This window comes from Nomascus leucogenys, chromosome 23 (genome assembly GCF_006542625.1).
Source record: "Nomascus leucogenys isolate Asia chromosome 23, Asia_NLE_v1, whole genome shotgun sequence".
Lineage (NCBI taxonomy): Eukaryota > Metazoa > Chordata > Mammalia > Primates > Hylobatidae > Nomascus > Nomascus leucogenys.
In genome coordinates this window covers 9,029,257-9,051,331 of record NC_044403.1, presented here as the reverse complement: position 1 = coordinate 9,051,331, position 22,075 = coordinate 9,029,257, and the positions used below count along the sequence as shown (strand labels likewise).

The window sequence follows — 22,075 nt, the reverse complement described above, 5'->3', positions numbered from 1 at the left end:
GATTCATGTGATCTTCTTAGTACTAATAATTTAATAATTGTGTTTGTTAGTACTCTGGTTACAGTGTTGCACATACATAGAGATAGGTAGGTAGGCAGGTAGGTAGATAGATTTTTTTTTTTTTTTTTTTTTTTTGAGACAGGATCTCATTCTGTCACCCAGGCTGGACTATAGTGGTGGGATCATGGCTCACTGTAGCCTCAACCTCCTGGGCTCAAGTGATCCTCCTGCCTCAGCCTCCTGAGTAGCTAGGACTATAGGCAAGCACCACTATGCCTGGCTAATTTTTAAAATTTTTGTACAGGTAGGATCTCACAGTGTTGCCTAGGCTGGTCTCAAACTCCTGGGCTCAAGCAATCCTCCTGCCTCAGCCTCCCAAAGTTTTGGGATTACAAGCGTGAGCCACTCTGCCCAGCTGCATGTATTTTTTTAGTGGTTTCTTCCTAACCCTATTTCTCTCATAATCCCTGCATTATTTTGTTCTTATACTTTTAACTTCTTTTTTATTAATGTATTTAACATGTCATAAAATGTTCAGATCTTGAGTATACTATTCAACAAGGTAGATAAATACACATCAAAACACAGAATTTCTATCACTCCAGAAACTTCCCTTGTACAACTTCCCAGTCAATGCCCCGCCCCCACCTCTAGCACCCTAAGGAACAACCACTGGTCTGATAGGTTAGCTTAGGCTGTTCTAGAACTTAGTTACACAGTATGTACTTTTTTGTGTGTTTGTCTTTTTTCTGTCAGCACGATGGGATTATGTTGTGTTTCTTAGTAGTATTTTTTTTATTGTTAAGTTGTATTTCCTTGTATGAATATTCCAAAATTTGATTGTTTTTTCTGCTGTTATTGGATATCTGCAGTATATGCAGTTTGGGGTTACGATGGACAAAGCTGCTATGAATGTCTGTGTACAGGTCTTCGTGTGCACATATGTTTTTATTTCACCTAGAATAGATATCTAGGAGTAGAATTGTTAGGTCATAGTATAGCTGTGACTCTCACTTTTTAAGAAACTGTCAAACAGTTTTCGATAGTTTTTATAGCATTTCATGCTCCCACCAGCAGTGTGGGAAGTTTTAGTTTTCCACATCTTCAGTATTTGGTAGTGTCAATCTTTGTCATTTTAGCCACTCTACTAAATGGGTATTTCGTTGTGATTTTAATATGTATTTTTCAGATGTAATAATGTTGGAACCTTTTTCATGTGCTGATTTGTCATTGTATATCTTCTTTGTGAAGTGTCTAAGTCTTTCACCCGTTTTAAAATTAAGTTTTCTGTCCTTTTATTATTGGATATAAGTCCTTTGACAGATATGTGCTATGAACAGTTGATCTTAGTCTGGGGTTCTTTAATGAATCCTGACATTTTTAATATATAATTGTACAGAACAGGAGGTTTTTTCCAGGATAGATAGTATTATACAAGTCCCGTACTCTATAAATGTCATCCATCATTGATAGCTAACATGATTACGGCTCTAATAATGTTATAATTTTCATTTTCAACAGCCAATTAATTGTGGGGCCTTTGCCTGAGACCTCATTGCTTAGTCATTTAGAAAGTTGCTTTATCTCAACTTTCTTCAGAGGCAATGTATCCAAGACACCTGGTCCCATCCTAGGTGGCAGATGGCAACAGCAGGGGATACAGTAGCCATTGTTTTACTTCCTTCTATATGAAGCATATCTTTGTTCTAGAGGCATTACAGGTCCAACTCCAAACATGTAAAGCAGAATGCAAAGGTGAATGCAAATTGTGGTCATAAGCCAACTTGTTTTGCCATGTGGAAAATATGGAAATAGTTGCTACACATTGCACAAAACATCTGTTGAAATAAGGCTTTCAATTTGAATGCTTCGAGATAGACGGTTTCTAAAACCCAAGATTGCCTGGTGAGCAAGCAGATGGGCAATTTAGACAATCTTATACTAGCTCATCATCACTTCTGAAACATGGCTTCATTGGCAATTGTAAGACAGTATTCTGAATTTGTATTTTGGAGATGCACGACCTTCAGAAACACATGATGGCCACTTCTTATTGCTTTGGTTGCTATTGTTTAGATGTAGGTCAGAAGGTGGACAGGGCCTTCCTTCTTAATACAGTTAAGACAGAATTTTTAAAAAATTTCATCTTTACCAGAGTCCTAAGTATTAAGAAGAAATAAATTTTAAATTACTTTTGTAGGTTAGAAATACTTTTTTTTTTTTTTTTTTTTTTTTTTCCCTGAGACGGAGTCTTGCTCTGTCACCCAGAGCTGGAGTGCAATGGCTTGATCTTGGCTTACTGCAACCTCTGCCTCCCGGGTTCAAGCAATTCTCCTGCCTCAGCCTCCCAGGTGGGTGGGACTACAAGTGTGTGCTACCATGCCTGGCTAATTTTTTTGTATTTTTAGTAGAGACACGATTTCACCATGTTAGTCGGGCTGGTCTCAAACTCCTGACCTCAGGTGACCCACCTGCCTCGGCCTCCCAAAGTGCTGGGATTACAGGCGTGAGCCATCGCGCCTAACCTAGAAATACTTTTTTAAAAATATGCTTTTCTTCCTATGTGAGGGAGATGTTTGAAAAACAAACACCTGTTTAGCTCCTAGTGGGCCTAGTAACACTATGTTAAGCTTGATTGAGAAGTAAGTTATTTTTACCAAAAAAAGTCCTATAAAATAAAAAATTTACATAGGTAATTTTCTATATAATTGAAGCTTTTAGAGCCTTTTTTCCTGAAAAAAATTTAAAAATTAGATTATGTACTTCTTTTCATTAGCATTATGCTCGTGACTCAGAATTTCTTCAGGCTATTAAGATATAAAACTGTTGGTTTATAAAATAAGAAGCACCAGATTTCTATGTATTTTGGATGCCAGAGTATCTGCTGTTAATAATTTTCCTGGCTGTTAGTGATTTTTTAAAAAAAGTGGTAGCTATTAATATGCTTCCATCTAGCAGAGCTCCTTATCCTTGTTTAAGTTTTGCTTTTAATCTTCTTTGGGCTGAGAAGGCAGTCAAACTGGTGAGAATTATGTATACATCCAGAGCCACTGCTTGAGTTGAAGTGTGAGATTTGCCACGTGAATAAAGGGCATAAATATCAGTATCTATTCTAGTTGTTCAAAAGATTTGTGTTTATTTTCCGGTTTTGGCTATGTTTCAGAGAGTAGGATTTGTCAAATAAATAATATGTTATTATGTACATCAACGAGCTAGTTAAATATTAGGTACTTCTCCCCCATTTCCATTATTCCAGGCATAAGACCTTTGGAGATTTTACTTAAGCAGAAAAACAAATATTTTTAGTTTCACAGAATGATACCCTGAGTTAAGCTCTGTTCCATGAGTCTAATCTCAGCTCCATGACTTACCAGTTACCTTTTCAATCCTCTGCACATCAGTGTTCTCATGATCTGAGATCTACTTGTAGGATTCTGGGATCCTAGGGCTGTAATTTGAGGGCTCAAGCAGAGGCTTTTTGGAGAGAGGATTTCTTTGTCAGTAGGAGGTCAGACTGAATGACCTCGAAGATATATTCTTATTTATTTATTTATTGTTTTTTTTTTTGAGAGGGAGTCTCTGTCGCCCAGGCTGGAGTGCAGTGGCATGATCTTGGCTCACTGCAACCTTCACCTCCCAGGTTCAAGTGATTCTCCTGCCTCAGCCTGCCGAGTAGCTAGGATTACAGGCACGCGCCACCACACCCAGCCAATTTTCATATTTTTTTTTTTAGTAGAGATGGGGTTTTGCCATGTTGGCCAGGCTAGTTTCAAAGTACTGGCCTGAAATGATACACCGACCTCGGCCTCTCAAAGAGCTGGGATTACAGGTGGAAGCCACTGCACCAGGTGTATTCTTATCTTAAGATTAGACAATTCTGTGACTTCTAGAAGACAATTCACATGTATCTATCAAAGTAAAATTTAAATACCCAAGGGAGATAATGGCTTATCTGTTCTACCCTGCTTTTCCATTTTTCCCGAGTCATAAGTTGAGAGCGCCATTCTCAGAAATCATTATTTTCCCTTTCCTTTTCTTCAGGCCCCAAATTTAAAGCCATTAAAAGTTTATGAAGCAATGAAATGAATTAAGGAAGACAAGGTTAAATATGCTCATACTGGGCGTGGTGGCTCATGCCTGTAATTCCAGCACTGTGGGAGGCCGGGGTGGGTGGATCACCTGAACTCAGGAGTTTGAGACCAGTCTAGACAACATGGTGAAACCCATCTCTACAAAAAATACCAAAATTAGCTGAGTGTGGTGGCATGTGCCTGTAATTCCAGCTACTTGGGAGGCTGAGACAGGAGCATGGCTTCAGCCCAGCAGGCGGAGTTTGCAGTGAGGTGAGATCATGCCACTGCATTCCAATCTGGGCAACAGAGCCAGACCCTGTCTTGAAATTAATTAATTAATTAATTAATTAAAAATGGTCGTATTGAGCTGGTTATAAATTCTCTTTGTAGCAACAATTGAGTCACTTCAAAAGAAGTTAATTGAAGGGGAACACCGTGGCTTGCTGTTTCAGGTAAAGTATCTCTGTAATATGTGTTCAGTTACAGTGGAGGAAATTGTTCAATTCATGTAAGGTTTTGAAGCTCATTTATAACAGACAATGACTTTAATCATTAAGTTAAATAACCAGTTTAGAAGAAAATGTTTAGAAGAGGACTTTGTTCTCTTGTGCACTTAAAGTATTTAGCAAAATAAGAAAGGAGATCTTAAATTAGTGAGTGGCTACTGATAATATCTTCTAAAAAGGAAGAATTTCAGAATTTTCTTTGCCCTACCACTATATCTATTAGCAAAGAGCCAGTTTTTCAGTCTTGGGGACCTCCTTTCTGATAGTAAGGGCATATCATTTCAATTTATAATATGCCAAAATTTTGAGTATTCTTGAATAGGCTTTGATGGTTACCGTCTCTTTTTTCTTTCTCATATTTGAATTAAACTTTCTATTTCTTTCTGTATGGGTCATCTCAAGATATCCCTGGTAAAGTGTATTTCCTTCCCTTATGATACTTGGTGAATCTCCTTTTTGTTCAGAAATGAAGAACATAAGGGAACAGCAAGGCAGCAAGGTTGGCACTGGAGGAAGATGATGGAGGAGGAAAGAAAGAAGGGTGATATTTGCATGTATCTGTTTCCAGGGCATCATGCAGACACATCTGTTAGAGCAGGAGAAAAAAGTCATGTGGAAGATTAAGCCAGGCAGAGTGCCTAAAAAGCCCTCTGCAATAAGTTGAACTGGAAAAACCTCCATATCTAAAGATGCTTTAATCATCTCAAGAACACCAACAACATTTTCTATTATAATATAACTATGATAGATGTGAATCTACCTCTTGGATTAAGGCAATAATTTTATAGCTATCAAATTTTCACAGACACCATTTTCACTACTCTGAGTTACATCTCTAACAACTTCTTTAGCCTCTACCTACAGATTTCAATGACAAAGTCATTCAGTTTCTTGTTCCTGATCTTCGGATTTCATTCCTAGATCAAGTAATGGGGCAAATACAGTGGGAGGTTTAAAGTTACAAATGTGTTCCCTTGGAGTAGAATACAAAAAGAACTTGTCAATTTCACCCACTTTAGGTAGTGTCGTATCTTCTGTTAAGTCTAATGTGTTTGGGATCTTTGACTCTTTCATCATTCTGTCTTTGAATACACTCTACCATTTTCTCTTGACAGAGCTTTTTAGATGAGAAATATCCTCACTATGATTCCCTGTCCTGCACAGATGCAATTCAACAACGTCTTCAAGAAAAATTGGTAATTGCAAGCTTTTTGAAGTTATTTAGGTAGTAATTGTGAATCAACAACTATCCTGTAATAGAAAGCTAAGTCCAGTATGTATCAGTAGCCTTAGAACTGTACATATTGCTTTTATCAAATGAGGCAACAGATACCTATTTTCGTAAATGTACACATACACACACACAAACCTAGTTGGTCCTTTGTCGCCCAGGCTGGGGTGCAGTGGCGCGATCTCGGCTCATTGCAACCTCCGCCTCCCGGGTTCAAGAGATTCTCCTGCCTCGGCCTCCGGAGTAGCTGGGATTACAGTCACACACCATCACGCCCGGCTAATTTTTGCATTTTTAGTAGAGATAGGGTTTCCCCATGTTGGCCAGGCTGGTGACCTGAAGTGATCCACCTGCCTCGGCCTCCCAAAGTGCTGGGATTACAGGCATGAACCACCGCATCCGGCCTGTTTTAATTTTTTTAATTGCAGTATCACGAAGAATTATGTAACTAAGTTTATTCCTCACCTATACCTCTTTCCTCAAAGCCTTTGTTTACATCAAAGTGTCAATTATTTGGAGTTAATGATGTTAGCATTCTCCTAGATTACTAAATTGTGACTTTTAAATAAGAATTATAATTTACTCATATGTATACCTCTTGATCAAACACTTGAAAGCTTTTTTACTTGACAGCATTTATTTTCTTCTTGATCTCTCTCACAGGGTCACTTGAGACTAGTGATATTCTTTCTATCTTTGAAAATGGAGGTAGTAGATTATGAAATATATGTTATATTCCTTTAGATGGCTAATACTACTTGGTTTTCTGTTCAGAAGCAGTGTTGCCACAAACTATATGGTGGTCAAGAAGCAAGAATACATCAGACACCCCTGACCTTGAAACATACGTGCTGGTACACACCTCTGCTGGGTAAGCCCCCCTTCTATACCTGCTCAGACACAAGTAGGGGTAGAGTTCTATTTGAAAGGGAAAATAACTAGTTATTATTACATTTGTATAGGAAGAGTTGTTGAATACGTGGATATTTATCCCTGAATTCAGTCAATCAATATATATTTGAGTACCTACTCTGTGCAAGGCACCATATTATGCATGATAAAGAATAAGTCCTGGCTAGGCATGGTGGCTCATGCCCATAATCCCAGCACCTTGGGAGGCCACAGCAGGTGGGTTGCTTGAGCCCAGGAATTCAAGACCAGCCTGGGCAACATCTCTAAAACAAACAAACAAAAAAGAGTAAGTCCTAAAGTAGCTCACACACTAGCAAGGAGACAAGACGTGGGCTCAGAGAAGTCAAAGATGATTCCATGGAAGAGGTTAGGTTAGAGTTGAATTGGCCTTGAAAGATTAGTTGGCTTTGTAAAAGCAAAAAACATCAAAAAAGTATTCTAATGGGTGAGAGTAACATGAGCAAACAAAAGGAAAAAATAAGAGAAGTAAGAATCAAAAGCCTTAAGTGTTTGAAAAAGAGCTAAAAGTGGGCAAGTCATTTTGAAAACGAAAGTTTTCGGGTTGAGATACAGTAGAAGAGACATTTGGAGAAGGAAAAGTGGGTTGTGGGTCAAATTTATACTCAATGCCAAGAGAAAGAGCTTTATTCTAAGAAGCGGTCAAAGAAGTGACACCTCTCAGCATAACATGGATGCAGTTAAAAGCTAAAATTAATCTCTAGTTCTGAAATGACAAAAGAAATGATTATCAAAGTAAATTTAAGAAGGAATAAAGAGAAAAAGTAGAGTGATTTGTGGATCATTTAAATTTGAGAAGGAAAAACTACTAATGCTAATGCAGTGTCTATTTTGTGTCAGGCAATATAAATTAGTGCTTTTTAGAGATTACTTGCAATAACTCAGTAACAATAACCACCACCAACAGTGTTAGTACTTAAACAAAACAGTGCTTGTTGGCCAGGTGCAGTGGCTCAAGCCTGTAATTCCAGCACTTTGGGAGGCCGAGGTGGGCGGATTGCTTGAGGTCAGGAGTTCGAGACCAGCCTGGCCAATATGGGGAAACCTCATCTCTACTGAAAATACAAAAATTAGCTGGGCATGGTGGTGCACACCTGTAGTCCCAGCTACTCAGGAGGCTGAGGCAGGAGAGTCGCTTGAACCCGGGAAATGGAGGTTGCAGTGAGCTGAGATTTTACCATCACATTCCAGCATGGGCATCGCAGTGAGACTCAGTCTCAAAAAAAAAAAAGAGAGAAAGAATGCTTGCTATGTGCCAGACACAGTGCTATGCTCTTAACATATATATTAACTCATTTAATCCTCACCACATCCCTGTGAGGTAGATGTTAACATAATTACCATTCGAAAGATAAGGAAACAGAGGAACATTGAGTTAATAATTTGCCCAAGGTCATCTGTCACTTTATACGTAAGCAAACTGAGGCTCAGAGTGGCTTAGTTATTTATTCAAGATCACACAACTGGTATGTGGCAGAGCCAGGATCTGAACCAAAAATTTCTGGTTGACCCTAAACCCTATGTTTTTTTCTATTAAACTCTGCTGCTTCCTATACTCAGAAACACACGTAACAAGATGGTTTTCCCTAATAAATGATTTGTGATCTCAACCTATTTCCCCTACCACTCTTTGATGGGTTCTAATTACCATGTCTAATGCTTTTCTCTTCTGGAGGCTGCAAAATTGTTCTGTAAAAGACCAGATAGTAAATATTGTAGTTTCTGCTGTAACTACTCAACTTGACTGTTACATCACACAAACAGCCATGGACAATGTGTGAACAAATGGGTGCGGCCGTGTTCCAGTAAAACTTTATTTATTTTTTGAGACAGGGTCTCACTTTGTCACTTAGTGGCACGAACACGGCTCACTGCAGCCTCAACCTCTTGGGCTCAAGTGATTCTCCTGCCTTAGCCCCCTGAGTAGCTGGGACTACAGGCACATGCCATCACACCCAGTTAATTTTTGTAATTTTTGTAGAGGTGGGGGTTTGCCATGTTGCCCAGGCTGGTCTCAAACTCCTGAGCTCAAGCAATCCACCTGCCTCGGCCTCCTAAAGTGCTGGGATTACAGGCGTGAGCCACCACACCTGGCCACAGTGAAACTTTACAAAAACAGGCAGCTGGCTGGATTTTCACCTGCTGGCTGTAGATTGTTAATCCCTCTAGTTGCTTAGTGGACAGGGGTTTTCTGGCCTCTCCCACACTTAAAAAAGCTTTTTTGAAATTATTATTTTGTAAATATTATTATTAGAACTAAAGTTATTATTTTATGTATATTAATATTACTATCATTCCCAAATGCTTTGTTAAAATTAAGCATTTGATGTTTTTACCCTCTGTGATTAGGCATCAAGGGAGTTTATGTTAAAATGTTAATAGAAGCGGGTTAACTTTCACTTTTTCAGTCTCAAGAGGGAAAGACTTTATGCTTCAATATAGTTTGAACCAGAAATTGGTCTCTATTTTTATTTTTTTCTGTTCTACTGCAGATGCCTTATCTCTGGATAGTTTTACAGCAGTTCCAACCCTGGAATCAACACCTTTCTCAGGTGTAGCCAACCAAATCCACACTCTGTGTGAAAGGCCCACATATGGAGAAGTAAAGGATTGTGCTTTGGATGTAACAAGACAATACAAGTAGGTTAAGAGCAAAATTTACTTACTCTACTCCTCACGGGTGGCCTATTCCCATTGCCTAACATTTTAATTGGTCGGATTTTCATAACGTGAGATCACAACTTTATTGTCAAACTTCTCTAACTTCCTGAAAATTTACAATTTCTTTTTCTTTTCTTTTTTTTTTTTTTTTTTTTTTTTTTTGAGATGGAATCTCGCTCTCTTGCCCAGACTGGAGTGCAGTGATGTGATCTCGACTGCCTCCCGAGCTCAGGCAATTCTCATGCCTCAGCCTTCCAAGTAGCTGGGACTACAGATGCATGCCACCATGCCCAGCTAATTTTTGTATTTTTAGTAGAGATGGGGTTTTGCCACGTTGGCCAGGCTGGTCTCAAACTCCTGGCCTTAAGTGATCTGCCGTCCTTAGCCTCCCAAAGTGCTGGGATTACAGGTGTGAGCCACCACGCCCAGCTGAAATTTACAATTTGGGGTAAAGTTATTGCTGTAGTTTTCTTGGAGTGTAGTTTTCTTGCTTTTCTTGAATTTCATAATACCACTCTAAAGCTTAAAAGACAAATTAGACTACCTAAAATGTTTCCAGTTTTTAGGAATATACCATAGAGTGCTAAGTTTTAACATAGGTAGATTTTGATCATAATTCTCTTTCTTTCACATTCAAGGTTAACACATCTTTGGGAACCTGTCCTTGTCCCTGTGCCCTACCCTCTTCCTCTTCAAGTACACAGACTAATCTTCTAATCTAAAGGAAAAACACACTCACCAATGGAGTGTTTTTCCTACTGTAGTCTCAATACTACACTTCTGATACCAGATGCGTGGGGGTTTTTTTCCCCACACTCCAAGCAATTTTCCACACACCAATCACTTCTCCAGCAGACATGAAATGGGCGTCCAATAATTCAGTTCAATTCCAACATTATCTACCTGGAAATGGCATCTGATTCCACAGGTTAAGGGCTCAGTTCCACAAGGCTGGTCCCTGCTTGAGATGCCACTTGCAAGTTCCAGACTGTGACCTGTGTTTCTGACCAACTCTCTATAAATTGGGGGTTGCCAAGACCCCCTTCTTGGGTTCAAATAATTTGCTAGAGTAGCTCACAGAACTCAGGGAAACACTTTCCTTACATTTATCCACTTACTACAAAGTCTATTTTATTCATTTATTTATTTAAATTTTTTTTTTGGAGTCAGGGTCTCACTCTGTCACCCAGGCTAGAGTATAGTAGTGATTTGGGCTCACTGCAACCTCGACTCCTTGGCCTCAGGTGATTGTCTCACCTCAGCCTTCTGAGTAGCTGAAACCACAGGTGGCTGCCACCACACCCCGCTAATTTTTGTTTTTTGTTTGTTTTTTGAGACAGAGTCTCACTCTGTTGCCCAGGCTGGAGTGCAGTGGCATGATCCCGGCTCACTGCAACCTCTGCCTCCTGAGTTCAAGCAATCCTCCTGCCTCAGCCTCCCAAGTAGCTGGGATTACAGGTGCTTGCCACCATGCCCAGCTGATTTTCGTATTTTTAGTAGAGACAAGGTTTTGCCATGTTTGCCAGGCTGGTCTTGAACTCCTGACCTCAGGTGATCCACCCACCTCAGCCTCCCAAAGTTCTGGGATTACAGGTGTGAGCCATAGTACCTGACCTTGTATTTTTCATAGAGACAAGATTTCTCCATGTTGCCCAGGCTGGTCTTGAACTCCTGGACTTAAGTAATCCTCCCATCTCAGCCGCCCAACATGCTGGGATTACAGGTGTGAGCCACAGTGCCAGGTGACAAAGTCTATTTTAAAGGATACAAATGAACAGCCAGATGAAGAGATACATCGGAAAGGTTTGGAAATGTCTCAAGCACAGGAGGGTCTGTCTTTGGGAGTTGGGGTGTGCCATCTTCCCAGCACATGGCTGTGTTTTAGTTCACCACATCAGAAGCTTTCCAAGTGCTGTCCTTTCAGCTTTTTATGGAGGCTTTATTAGGCACTATTGATTAAGTCACTGGCCATTGGTGATCAGCTCAGCCCCCTCCCCTCCCAGGAACTTGGCAGGGTGGAGCTGAAAGTTCTAACCCTCCAACCACAGATTGGTTCCCCTGGCACCCAGCCCCTCATCCTGAGGCTATCCAGAAGCCCACCAAGAGACACCTCTTTAGAACAGAAGATGCTGGTAATACTCAGGAAATTTCAAGAGATTCAGGAGCTCTGTGTCAAACACTCCTATCACTCAGGAAATTACAAAGGTCTTAGACACTCCATATCAGGAACCAGGATCAGAGACCAAATATTAAAGATTCCTCTAGCACCTCTGTCTACAAGGATTTTAGGAGGTCTGTCTCAGGAACTGGGGGCATTGATCACAATATCAACGACATCCTGCTAAGTTAACTTAGGTTTTGATCCTATTTCTGTTTCTTTTCACACTCAAGGTTAACAAGCCTTTGGGAACCTATACCTGTCCCTGCCCTCATCCTCCTTCGGTGCTCATTTGCACCTGCCTTTTTAAGTATACAGACTCATCTTCCTTAGGAAACATTCAAAAATGTCAGTGCATTTTGTGACGGCCTAATCTACCTCAATAAAATTTCCCTTCTGTATTGAGGGTGAGGAAGGATGGCTTTGAATTGCAAATGCTTCATTTTCGTTTTTGGCTGGATTCTCTGTTGTTTGTAACCTCTCTCTGATGGAGGTAGGAACTCTCTCTCATTATGTGTTACTTAAACCATGAACTTAATTAGAAATTTGATAAAATTAGGACTGGGCGTAGGGGAGTGGGAACTATGTTATAGTTTAGTATCTGCTAAGATGTGCAGTTTTTTCACCTGTAGTAAATAACTCTACTTCCTACTGCCAGGTGCCCAGGCCCCACAAGTGGCCCCAACCCAGGAACAAATCTCTCAGGCTGCATCAGGATGAATGATGACCCAAGTATGGAAGTGAGTGTTGGACTGGGTTTTGGTTTCATTTTCAGTATTACCATATCCTGTTCTTCTTCTATGGGTATTCTTTTTCCCTGTCTTTTTTATTTTTTAAGTATTATGGATATTCTTGTAGCAAGTCTGAGTCTGCTATTCCAAAACTCAGATGCATGAGAAATAGCAAACTTTGAAGTGAAGAAATTAAAATTATTTAATATGAGGGCTTTCTACCCTGTGTTTAGTATACACTGTGGGTTATAGAACCAAAAAGAGATTTCAATGAAGTGGGCTAAGCTTTTTGTTTGAGAGGCAGGCTGGTTTGGGACTTGAATTCACTAATGACTAAGAAGCCTCAGATCCCGTTGATTCTCCAAGAATTGAGGTCAAGGCTGGATAATCGTTGAGGGGCTGGTACCCTTTGTCAAAGACCACAAAGCACGGCTATGCCCATGGAGAGTAGTCGGGTATTAATTGGCAAAGTTAGGTGCTGATGCCGCTTTTCTACCCAAGAAGAGAATAATACTAAGTGACCTGAGAAGGCCACTTAGGTCCCTCTCTCTATCATTGAGATGTGGTTGGAATGCCTTCCTCAGTCTGCAGCCTGAGCCTTGTGGTCTTCTCAATCAAATGGAGCAGGCAGTTCTGTTTCAGGATCTGGCAGTCCATCATTCTTCTTTCTTTTACATTTTAATTGAGATATAACTCACCTACCAGACAATTCACTAATTTAAGTTATTCACTGAAATGACTTTCAGTATATTCACAGAGTTGTACAACCATCACAATTGGTTTTAGAATACTTTGATCACCCCAGAAATAAACTGCGTACTCCTTGGTAGTCTCTCCCTATTTCCTCCTGTCTCCAACCCCCAGCTGGAGGCAACCACTAATCTACTTTCTGTCCTATAGATTTGCCTATTCTGGACATCTCATGAATAAATGGAATCATACAATATGCGGCCTCCTGTGCCCAGCTTCTTTCAGTTAAGGTTCTCAAGGTTCTCAGCATAAGGGTCTCAAGATTCATCCATGTCATAGCGTGATATCAGTACTTCATTCATTTTTATGGCTCAATAATATTCCACTGTATAGATACACACCACATTTTGTTTTTCCATTCATCAGCCGATGGGCATTTGAGTTGTTTTTACTTTTTGGCTATTGCAAATGATGCTATTATGAGCATCAGTGTATTGATTTTTGTGTAAACATGTTTTTAATTCTTTTGGGTGTGTTCCTGTGGCAGAGTTACTGCATCATATGGTAACTCTATGTTTAATGTTTTTGAGGAACTGCAAAACAGACTTCGAGGGTGGCTATATCCTTTCACATTTCCAACAGCAATGTATGAAGATTCTAGTTTCTCTGTATCCTCACTAAATATTTGCCTATTTTTTATTAAAGCCATCTTTGTGGATGCAAAGTGATACCTCATTGTATTTTTGATTTGCATTTCTCTAATGATTAATAATGTTGAACAGCTTTTCATGTGTTGGCCATTTGTATAACTTCTTTGGAGACATGTCTACTGAGATCCTTTGTTCATTTTAAAGATGGGATTATATTTCTTTTTACTATTGAATTGTACAAGTTGTTATTCTTCCTGTTAAGTGGGTATATGGCATTGTTTTTGTTCATAAATACCTGTCTGAGCAGCTAAGAAAATGGAAATGAATCTATTTTGCTCTTACCTAGAGGCCAAGGTGGGTGGATCACTTGAGGTCAGGAGCTCAAGAACAACCTGGCCAATATGTTGAAACCCCATCTCTACTAAAAATACAAAAATTAGGTGGCGGGCACCTATACTCCCAGCTACTTGGAAGGCTGATGCAGGAGAATTGCTTGAGCCCAGGAGGCAGAGGTTGCAGTGAGCCGAGGTCACGCCGCTGCACTCCAGCCTGGGCAACAGGACAAGACTCCATCTCAAAAAATAAAAATAAAAATAAATTGAAAAATTTTTTAAATATATTTTGCTCTTACCTAGCAATTCTTATAAAGTTTTAGTAAAGGAAGTTGAACTTGGAAGCTTACAGGATGTTTGGTTATTAGTAATTTCCCTTTTATCTGGCACTGATTTTACTAAGAAGAAGGAAGAAACAAATATCAGTTGTGTGCCAGGAACTTTGTACAAAAGCATTTCCATATGCCATGTGATTAATCTTCTCCACACTTCTCTGCTTTTTACAAACGAGGCAACTGAAGTTGAGGGAGTTAAATAACTTGCCCATGATCACTCAATTAATAAATAACAAACCTGGAATTAAAATTCAGATTTGTCTAGCTTCAAAGGATACAGGCCTTTTTCATGGCCACTCTTAGTACCCTGAATTTAGACATTTTAATCATAATCACTTAGCATTACTTTGAAAGTATTTTTTTTTGGCTAAGAAATGTACTGTCTTTTATATCTAAAAGGACCTCCACATTGACTCTTATTAGGATATGTGACTGTGTGGTTTTGTCTATGATCTTCAAACCCATTAAGAAATAGGAACTGGGCTGGGCGCGGTGGCACACGCCTGTAATCCCAGCACTTTGGGAGGCCGAGGCAGGTGGATCACCTGAGGTCAGGAGTTTGAGACCAGCCTGGCCAATGTAGTGAAACCCCATTTCTACTAAAAAATACAAAAATTAGCCAGGCATGGTGGCAGGCACCTGTAAAACCAGCTCCTTGGGGGGCTGAGGCAGGAGAATCACTTGAATCCGGAAGGAGGAGATTGAGTGAGCCGAGATTGTGCCATTGCACTCCAGCTTGGGTGACAAGAGCGAAACTCCATCTCAAAAAAAAAAAAAAAAAAGAAAAAGAAAAAAAAGGAATAGGTGCTAACAGACATCATAATCGAGCCTCCAGTCACATGCTCCTGTAGGTTCCCTGAAGATTTTCTTGTGTCTTCTGTAGTTTGCAACAGCCCAGGAATTAGTCTGTTGGCTGCACCTTCTGACTGATCCCGCCAATTCTCAACCTTCCCATTCCAGGTTTCTGCTCCACTGGAGAATCTCAACAGCCTGGTAACTGTACTCTCTGCCTCCGCCCCTTGTCCCTTGAGCAACTCCCCACCTACCATCATTTTATACTCACATCGTCTCTTAAGAAAATAGAAAGCTCTCCTTAGAAAACGCTTTTCTAAGCATTGTCATTGGTAATACGTACAGGGAATTAGAATAAAATATAAGGTATAAATTATTTTATAAACATATGTTTATCATCCCAGTGGACCCCCCAAACGATGGGTGTTTTCTTAACTCCTTGTCTCTAAATGATGGATTCTGTCAATCTCTATAGCCTTATAACAAACAACTTGACCTGGTGTTCGAGTCCCTCTCTAAACCGGTTGCAGTCTACCTTTTTACCTTTATTTCCCTATTCTTGTATATGGTTGTGCCTGTACGTCAGCCAAACCAGGTAGCCTGTATTGTCAGAATATGTCACGCAAACCTGTTTGTGCTGTTTTCTTTGCCTAGAACAATGTAGGCTTTTCCATTTATCAAAATTCCATTAGACTGTCAGGGCCCATTTCAAAAACCAATAAAAACTTTTTTTGTGGTAGCATAAAATGTTGACATTCAAGCATCTCCAGTCCTTCTTGAGGTGGAAATCATAATGGATTAGGAGTGGAGAGATGAGGTTTATCTGTGGGTTGGCCTCTGTGTGACTCTGGGAAAGTCGTGTTTTCAGGCCTGTTTCCTCGTTTCTCAATGATCCAACTCAGAAAAAAACTAAGCTCACTTCCTTCTTTGAGACCCTTGTAACTCTCTGTGCCCCCCATTTCTTGTCACCTGTATGCTGGTTTGCATTGTAGTTATTTATTTTCTTATATTTATTTGTGTATTAGGTGATAAAATTGCTGGACAGTACCCTTATCTGGCCATTAACCAATGCGCATGTAGCACCATGCATAGGATTACATACGGTAGCTGCCCAATAATATTTGTTGAATGCCTATTTATTTAGGTTGCACTTACTACAAGGTCTGTTTAAAACACTGAGAGTGAGCACTCAATTAGCTTACTGCTTTCTGACTCATTTATTTCGGCTGGTGCTCCTAAGAACTTGAGATTTACTTTCTGTTCCTTCCCCATATTCACAGAGGAAGCTGAAGCTGTCTTCTAATATCTTTCCCAGAAGGCACAGTGCAATATACAAGTGAACATCATTATTCATAAGCAGGTCTTTGGGAGAGCAAAGAACGCTAACAAGATTAATGTCTCACAAAGAACATCTCAAAGTAAAATAATTTGGAGCCCTGTTTGGGACATTCTTGAGGAAAAAAGAACTTCTTTATCAACCCAATAAATTACTTTAGTTGGGATATTTTGGTGTAGTTAGGAAAGAAGGAAACAAATTATTTCCAGTCCTTATCTTTTGGAGATTCCTTCTGAAATACATACGGATAAAATGTTATGATGTCTGGCATTTGCTTCAAAACAAGGCAGGTGTAGGCTTAGAGGGTGAGAGTTTGCAACAAGATTGGCCATAGGTCGGTAATTGTTGAATCTGCATGATGGATATACCAGGATTCGTTAGATTCTTTGTTCTACTTTTGTATTTATCTGAAATTTTTCCTAGTAATGCTCTAGAATCTTTAGCCACATAGCATAGGCTGTAGAATGAAGCCCACCTAGATCGAAGACTGGCTTTATTACTTATTAGCTGTGTGAACTTGGACACATGGCCTCACCTGTCTGAATTTGCTGTGTCCCCTGTGAAATAGACATTGATTTTCATAGTTCTTTTGAGGATTCAAATAAACACACACAAATATATTACATATATACATATATTTCCACATATCTATATCACTGAGTTCTGGCCTAACCTGTCCATGGAAATAAACCAAGTAGGTCATATGTAGAGGCAAGACACTGCCTCTCAATGCCTTGTTTCCACACTTGCTGATGACTAAGAAGGCCTTTCCTTTCATGGAGTCGTTTCCCAACATTTCCAGTGATCTCCAGAGGTGCATACCAAATACATCCCCATGTTCTTCAGGCCTCACCGACTAGTGGCTTCCATGTAGACTTTTAACCTCTCGAGAAATTGTGGGGCCAAGAAGTTGGTTTCACGACTCATGACTCTGCAGTTCTTTTGGTTTGTTGTCCACACTGTCCTATGACAACAAAATTGATTCTTCCTTCTATCTTACTTCAGTCTCAGCTCTGACCCCACCAAGATACTCTGTAACATATGCAAAATACCTGAATCATAGTAAACACTCAAAAAGAAAATTAGCTGGTCATATTACCCAGAATCAGAATTATCAGCAGCGTGAAGGCCAGAGGATATCTTGAAACAAGCCAATGATTTGGAGATTAATTTCTCTGTTTTTCTTTTGGCTGTTAAAAAAATTACATATACCAAATATTAAGTGTCTTGTCTCTCTTTGAGTTATCCTTCATGTTATTACATGTTTTTGTCTAAGATATACTATCACTGGGAGTAGGTGATTTATTAAGGCCAAGAACAGGATCAATTTAAAAATATCTCAGAAGATTTTCTGGCTATTGTCTGTCCTGTTCTTCCAAGTTGTATGTGGGTGCAGCATTAATAACCTTGGAGAATAAATAATATTGCCAGTTGCAAAATTGGAACATGTAGAAGTTGACTGATAACTATATTATAAATGAACCTGAAAGTGGTGGGTGTAACCTGTAGATCTGAGGGTGTGGTATACCTTTAGTTAGAAAGAGAAAAAATAAATGCAAACCTATAAGCAAATTTAGCTTTGTTTAGGTTCCAGTAGTTCTAATCTTTTAAAATTCAACTTAGCAGTTTTCCTCTTTTTGGAACATTTAAACAGACACCGAGTCAAGTCAGAAGTAAGTCTATATAGACTCTTTAAGTTATTTTTTTGTTCTCAGAAAATCACGTTAATTTATTTAACTATCAGTTATCTAAAATGGGTCAAATAGTAAACATTACATTGGAACCATTAATGTTTATTAGTAGAAGGTTTCTGATCACAAAATCCGTAGTTTAGTATTTCATATAAAGGAGCAAAAATAGAATAATCCTGGGAGATTAGGTCAATTAATCTTAAAAGTTATTTTTTGTTCTTCATGTTGTTCAGTGTAAATATTGGAATAATATTGCTGTGTGTGTGTGTGTGTGTGTGTGTCTCCTGTGTTTGCTGACCCAGCCCATGGGAGAATCTGTTTCATTTTTTCCATGAGTACTTTGCTACCCCACCCTACGTTAGACTCTTGCTGTCAAAAGCAAATGGGCTGGACCCTGGATTTTGCATGTAGATGTTATGCAGGTTAATATTTGAATGGCTTGGACAGAAAGAGCATTCTCCCTGCTCTGTGCTATCGGCATGTGTTAGATTCATTGACTTGAGCCAATCTTCTACATGTAAGTGAATCTCTCATCTGAACTTTCTTTTTCTTATTCTTTATTTTCCTTGATTTTAAATTATATCTAGTAGATTATCTTTCTCATGATCTGTCCAGGTGTCACAGTTGGCGCGTGCTGGTTATGTTCTGCTGTGGGCCTGGTTTGCTGGTTTAAATAGAGGTGACTTTAGAAGCTGGAAGAAAAGAGCCCAAATGTGGACAGTGTTTGCCCCAACCCCTTGAGGGTTTCATCTCCAACTTTCATGAACTGTCGTCCTAAATTTGAAATCAGATTAAAAAAAAAATCTTCTTTACTCTAGTTATTCTCACAAGAAGAAAAAAAAAATTGTCATTAGACCAAACTTGTGAAAACTTAGGATTGGGGTATATTGTATATTGGGTTGTTTTCTGATTACTGAGTTTTATAAAGATGAGTGCTTTGAGAGTAACATCCAGTTGCTTACCTTGCTACTGTTCCACAACAAGGTAGTAATATGTGGCTACTAAACATAGGCAATTTCTCCAAAATCAGATAATTATTTGTTTAATCAATAAATATTTTGTATTTATTGAAAGACTTATAACTACAATGTTTCACATCTAAGGTATAGGGCAAAAGAAGGCCTTACACAGAGCATTAGGGCAAATGAGACTGATATGTAACATAATGGAGGCAAACTGTGTTTTTACTGTATTTATTACTTTGGCTTTAAATAATAATTAGACCTCTTTTTGAAAAGGTTTGCAGAAATGATGTACTCTCTTTTCCCCAAATTGGAAACTGGTATAATGGAATAGAAAATAAGAACTGCATTCTCTTTCATATTTCTTAAATATGAATATCCATGATCTTGACAGGTACAAAATGAAGGCTTTTCTGACAAGCGTATAGTGTTTTTAGTTGTAGTGCAATAAGAAATGTTATTTCATGCTACAGATAGTAACAATGTTTTTATATGTTAGGATATTATACTTTATTATTATTAAGAAATCAATTCTTTTGATTTTTATGAAGTGTTACACTCAATAAAACTGAAGGATTTTTAATTTTCTCCATTTTTTATAGCTTCCTTTCTTTTATTTTCTTTCTTTTTGTTTTTTTTTTAAAGCAGGGTCTTGCCCTGTTACCCAGGCTGGGGTGCAGTGGTATGATCACAGCTCACTGCAACCTTAACCACCTGGGCTCAAGCAATCCTCCCATCTCACCCTCCCAAGTAGCTGCCATCACAGGTGTACACCACTGTGCCCTGCTAAGTTTTTAGTACAGATGGGGTATTGTCATGTTGCTCAGCTTGTTCTCAAACTCCTGGCCACAGACAGTCCTTCCACTGCAGCCTTCCAAAGTGTTGAGATTACAGTCGTGTGCCACCGTGCCTTGTTCATTTCATATATATATATATATATATATATATATATATATATAAATATATATATATGTATTTTATACGTAATAAAATATATGTTACGTATAAAATATATATACACATAATAGTATAGTTAAATAAACATATAAAAATTACTAATGTAATTTATTTAAATATTTTAAAATAGGGCCATTATCACATAACTACAATTTAAGGTACAATTTCTCTTTAAAATTGAATTCGGATATCCCCACTCTGTTAATTGTGCCCTGTACATATTGCTTTCCTCTGTGGCATGCTGCTTATAAATTATAGAGTAGGATTTGTATTATATATTTCTCTCCATGCTTGGCCTACAGGCTTCTTCAGGATAAGAACTGTGTTTTTGTGTATAATCTTTAGCCCTTGTCACTGTTCCTAGCACAAAGTGGGCTTTGGATGAAAGTTTGTTGAAATAAATTAAACTGGTGTCATGAGGGATTTCAGTCATGTATGATCTGACCCAAAGTCATGTAAGGCAGAAACAAAATGAAGTAAAAAAGAGAAAAAGTTGACCAACATCATTGATGCAGAAGTATTAGGTATAAATCCTTGCTTTGCAAGTTTGATTGTGGATTTTTCTAAACATCTGAGGTGAACATCTTACAAGTCTATGTTAAAATCATCTACCAGTCTAAGACAATAATTGGGAAGTCTTTTCCTCTCCAATAGCCTAGGTGAGGGTATGCCCAAGTTGGTTTTGTTTACAGTGGAGAGGACATTGTATTTAGTTCGATATGTATTTGAAAGCTGACTCCACCATTCTGACTGGTCTTGGGAAATTACCTTATTAACTGGCCTTCATTTCATTACCTGTAATAAGTAACTCTTTTCTTGCTAAAATCTGCTAAGGTTGTTGGGAGAATTAAATGAGATGATACATTAAAGGGCTCTCGTAAATTTTAACGTGCTAAACGTATATAAGCTACTCTCATTGTACTGGATAAATACAAATTCAGCAAACCCTTAGTAAGCCTGTACTTTACTTGTCTGTGACTATGGGAGATACTTTCTTGGACTGATTCTAAATACCGTGTGTGATATGCAATATTCCCCCAGGGGAACCTATTGTTGGTTGTGACAGTTAATAAGTTCTGTTTGATTATGGAATAACTAAATGGCTTCTTTTTACTTTGTGCAGGTTTTCGATACGTCTGAATGATTTCAGTTTTAATTTATTGAATTTTGATTTATTTTTCTAAACTAAATCAAATAATTAATATACTAGAAAAGCTTGCTATTAGAAACAAAACTATGTTCTCACTGTATTTTTTGAAAAAGAAAGTTGTACAACTTTAATGCCCCAAAGTTACCCCCAAAATAGGAATTCCTTGTAGAAATTAAGAGGTTCATAGAAACTTTCAAACACTTGCCCTGGCGGGCTGGGAGTATAGTTTTGTTAAGATCTTTTTGAGCATCAAGTAATAGATGCTGACTTAGATGTAATCCTTTAGATCTCTCAGATATAGATTAAGTTTGAAATGCATGATTTTTCTAGCTAGAAAACTAAGAGCAATTTTAAAATTACCAGGTCAGAAATTTTAGGTTGAGTGCCATTCCCACACATAGAAATGTTGTTTCATGCCCTTGTAGAATTTTCTGTTTAAAGAAAACTTGACTTAAGCATATGAAATAAACCCTATCTGCCATTTGAGTTTAGAATTTGTTTTGCCCAAAATTTTGATCAGATTTTTTTTTTAAATATCAGACTTGTAAATATACTTAATATTGGATTTTTGGGTAAGTACAGCTTTGAGGAAGCGTATATATCCATCTGCCCTATACCATCCCATTCCCATATCCTTTCCAAAAGAGCAGAGTAAATATGGGTTCATTTAGAATTGTATGAAAATGTTTGCTTAAAACAACCTCTTTGGAATGGAAAATGTCAAATTGTTGAACTTACGTCTCCTTTCTTTTTCCTTAAGGAGAATGGTGTTGAACGCGTGTGTTCTGAGAGCCTGCTGCAGTCCAGGTTTGCTTGTTTGTGTTGTGTGTGTAAATTTGTATGCATATTTAGTTGGTTTTAAGAGAATTATTTGGACCTGACATTCCAAA

General features: G+C 38.5%; 1 protein-coding gene across 4 annotated transcripts in view; it reads left to right on the top strand.

Annotated features, from left to right (window-relative positions):
- LRMP (lymphoid restricted membrane protein) overlaps positions 1–22,075 on the top strand; it is a 152,652-nt gene that overhangs the window by 102,348 nt on the left and 28,229 nt on the right. For 2 of the 4 annotated variants that reach the window (XM_030804496.1, XM_030804497.1), the window contains 6 exons: positions 4,464–4,525; positions 5,695–5,775; positions 6,585–6,681; positions 9,233–9,380; positions 12,218–12,299; positions 21,946–21,992. In XM_030804496.1, coding sequence (XP_030660356.1) covers positions 4,464–4,525; positions 5,695–5,775; positions 6,585–6,681; positions 9,233–9,380; positions 12,218–12,299; positions 21,946–21,992 — 517 coding nt within the window. Of the gene's footprint in view, positions 1–4,463; positions 4,526–5,694; positions 5,776–6,584; positions 6,682–9,232; positions 9,381–11,134; positions 12,053–12,217; positions 12,300–21,945; positions 21,993–22,075 lie in introns of those variants that run through there. The other 2 variants (XM_030804498.1, XM_030804499.1) reach the window with 2 other exon arrangements.